The following is a 3,408-nucleotide window of genomic DNA, read 5'->3' as shown; positions in this document are numbered from 1 at the left end:
CGGAGCCGCTGGGGGAAGCAGCAGCGATCACATGCACCTTCAGGGCAGGGATGCGGTGAGAACTGCTGGCAAGAAGCAGTGGGGGGAAAGGAGGAAACCTCAAACAGCTGTGAGGACAGAAAAGCTCCGGGATGCACAGAAAGCTGAAAACTCAGCTGCTGTCTCACCACCCAAGGCTGAAGTCTCCCGGAAAAGAGGGAAAACACCTAGTTTAGCCAGACCCCCTCTCATCCCCCAAATTCAGTCTCTTCTGTCACCCCCAAGAGGGCAAAGAGGGAGCAAACAAACCGCATCAAACAGTAGCTTAAAATTAATTTATTTAACAAATATAGCTATAATATAAATGATAATAAAATTTCAAATATACAGTATATTACATAGTACACAGAGCCCCTTCCAAAGGAGCTGGTGGAGGAACAAAGACAGGTAACAGACAGCACTGTTACATGGGAACAGGAAAGGCTGTTTTATACTTCTGCCTCTTGACCTTGCCTTGCACAAAGTAAGAGAAACGTCCTGTCTTTCAGTCCCCTTTTCCATTTCTCTTCCACAGTTCCTGCCCCCATGGCAGGGGGCTCTCCGCAGGCTGTTAGTTAGACCCAGGGAAGCAGGACACAGTTGGCCCATCACCATCCTGTGCCAGGAAGAAGTTGGGGCAATGCCTCAGGTTTCTGCCAGCTCCCCAGGACTGCTGAGGAGATCAGAACAGTGCTGGGGTAGGGGCTCAGCATCACAGGGGGAAGCAGAGAGGTCAAGCAGAGCCAGATTGGAGAAGTCTCTGCCATAGGGTCCATGGGGAAGTCCACATCGAAGAGCCAGAGGAGCAGGGTGGGAATGCGTGTGGAGCCAGCGGCAGCACACAGCTAGCAGTGCTGGACTGGGCTCGGCTTAGGCTCTATGTGAGGTGGTACATGCTGTATCCCACATGCGCTGTGTACAGTCCCACAGGAGCCACGGGCAACCCTGCCCGCTGAAAAGGGCTGGAGGCACCGTACAGGGAAGCACCGGCCACAGCCGGGCCGCCCAGTGGGAAGGAGATGCCAAAAGCAGCAGGCGGGAGCATGGGCTTGGCTGCCATCTTCAGCTTCTCCAGCTCGGCCTCCTGGAGCCTCTTGGCCTTGGCACGGCGGTTCTGGAACCAGATCTTCACCTGGGTCTCGGTGAGGCTGAGCGAGCTGGAGAACTCTGCACGCTCAGCGATGGACAGGTACTGCTTCTGCCGAAACTTCCTCTCGAGGGCCAGAAGCTGCGCCGTGGTGAAGGGCGTCCGGGGCTTCCTGTTTGTCTTGTGCTTGCGCAGGGTGCAGGCTGGGGGGCTCAGCCGCCCTGTGCCCAGGAGCAGCCGGGGAAGAGGGGGAAGGAGAGACACCTTGGTTAGCAGTGCTCAAACCCCCACAGCCTGCAGAGCCCCCACCCTAGTACAGCTGAGGTGGGGAAAGGGGGGAAATAGGGTCCCACTTGACGCAAACTGCTCCAAAATGACCAGGGTTGCCTAGGCACACTTAAAATTGCTGTCTCCCGTTCCAGAAAAGAGAGTGGTGCTTCCTATCAGGAAGCTCTGATCCCACTGAGAAAAAGCTGACAAAGGGTAGGAATCAGACACCTACACACCCTGCACCTCCTGCCTTCACGACTACCCCAGCTCATGAAGGGAATGACCCTCCAAAAAGAAGAAAAAAATAGTCCTGTCCTTTTTATTGGATTACAGAAAAAAAAAATAAACAAAACGGGCTGGCTTCTCAGTCTCACACCCTCTTCATTAGGCCCCTGGGAACCGGATTAAGCATGTAATTAATTACGAGGTTTGAATTGACACTCATGCTCTATCTACCACTCTTCACCGGTCTGCTCCTCTCCTCTTATTTAAGATTTCTAAGGGTCTTCAACATCCATCTGTCCCGGGTTTTCTTAGCAACAGCAAATTTTAGCTTGCAATTTAAATAAATTAAACCGCTGCTTTACTCTACACAAGTCCTGTCAGGAAACCTGCCGATCTCCAAGGGACGGAGAAAACAGCTCTGTTTGCAGCTTTGCTAAGGGCACCCCAAGCGCTCTAGAGAGCCTCAGACCAACGTCATCCCTTTCCACGGGATCCCAGGCAGGGAGAGAGAGCAGCCAGGCCGAGGGCAGGCAGCTCATACTGCCCAGACCCGGACTCAGCGCAGCCACTAGAAATTATTAAAGGACTTCTCTGATTTCGGCTCTCACGCTGTTATTTGTAATTATTTAGATCACTCTGCATTAGAGCAGTAAAAAAAAAAAAAAAAAAAAAACAAACCAAAAAAACCACCACAACCTGATTGTGGCTCTTCGGACTTTGGAGATGCACCACTTAAGACAGAAGCCAGTGGGGCTGAAGCCCGCAAAACTCCCGCTTCTAGGAAATCGATCTGCGCGGATCCTTATGGAATTGTTTGAGGCACTTTCTGAGTAAACCTCAGCGGTATTGAGTCAGGACTTGCGTATTTAGTTCGAGCCCCAGGTCAATTTAACAGGCAAGCCGTGTTGTTTTTTCTTTTCCCTCCCTGTTAACTAAAATTTGGCACAAGATATCACCCTGGCACGGCCGCTCTTTCCTGTGCGTTCGCAGCCATCCTCCGGCTTTACACACTCTCGAATCCCTTCAGTATTTCGGACGGGCCGAAGTGGCCCAGAAGAGTGCGAACCGCACGGAAAAATATACCAGGAGAGGCAGGCAGGGCGAAAGCAACAGGAAACCCCCGGCCACCCGCGCAGCCTTACCCTCGGTCCGCCCGGCCCCACGGGAAGGTCGCAGCCGGCCGAGAGCTCCCATCCCGCCCGCTCCCGGACCATTACTTACTCGCGGGAGGCGGCGAGAACCGCGGGGTTTGCATCCAGGGGCTCCGCTCCTGCTTCTCGGGGCTTTCCGCCTTGACGAGCGTGTCTTCGGGCAGCTTGACCAGGCCCCCGACGGAGAAGTGCCCGCCGAGGGGCAGGGGGGAAGGCGGCGCCTCCGCCGACAGCGCGCCCAGGCGGGGACTGAGGCTGGAGCGGGCGGCCGCCCCAGCGCCCGGCGGAGGCCCGGCGCCCTCGGGTCCGTCCCTGCCTCCCGGCTTCCTGTGGTCGGCCATGAGCGCCTCCACGCTGAACGGCAGGAGGGATGGGGAGACCTTGGGCTTGTCGCTTTCCTCCTCCCCGCCCATCGCCGCCGCCGCGACGGGGAGCGCGCCACCGCCGGGACTGCTGAAGGCGGATGCGGGCAGCTCGTCGCTGCGGACCCCGGTGGGCGCGGCGGTCATATCCACAGCCGGGGCCATGCAAGGGCGGCCCGCCGTCGCCACCGCAGCGCCGGCCGGGAGCGAGCAGCGCCGCCGCTCATGGGGCCGGGGCGCGGGGCCGCGGGCAGCCGTCGGCACGCTCCGGCCCTGTGGCGGCGGCGCCGCCTGA

General features: G+C 57.2%; 1 protein-coding gene across 1 annotated transcript; it reads right to left on the bottom strand.

Annotated features, from left to right (window-relative positions):
* Positions 1–299: 299 nt before the first annotated feature.
* On the bottom strand, positions 300–3,347 carry MSX1 (msh homeobox 1). Its single transcript, XM_042053648.1, has 2 exons — positions 2,822–3,347; positions 300–1,326 (listed from the first exon to the last, which is right to left on the bottom strand). The coding sequence occupies exons 1-2, from the start codon at positions 3,276–3,278 to the stop codon at positions 896–898; spliced, it is 888 nt and encodes a 295-aa protein (XP_041909582.1). The 5' UTR covers positions 3,279–3,347; the 3' UTR covers positions 300–895.
* Positions 3,348–3,408: the final 61 nt, after the last annotated feature.

Source organism: Corvus kubaryi, unplaced genomic scaffold, assembly GCF_017639235.1.
Source record: "Corvus kubaryi isolate FWS band 111438036 unplaced genomic scaffold, C.kubaryi_AGA036_p1.0 split1-131, whole genome shotgun sequence".
NCBI lineage: Eukaryota > Metazoa > Chordata > Aves > Passeriformes > Corvidae > Corvus > Corvus kubaryi.
This window is presented reverse-complemented; position numbering and strand designations above follow the sequence as displayed.

Bases quoted from the DNA above. Each gene is read 5' to 3' on its own strand.
- MSX1 (XM_042053648.1), bottom strand. From the start codon at position 3,278: ATGGCCCCGGCTGTGGATATGACCGCCGCGCCCACCGGGGTCCGCAGC. The intron at 1,327-2,821 runs GTAAGTAATGGT...TCCTGGGCACAG, and splicing joins GTTCTCGCCGCCTCCCGCGA to GGCGGCTGAGCCCCCCAGCC.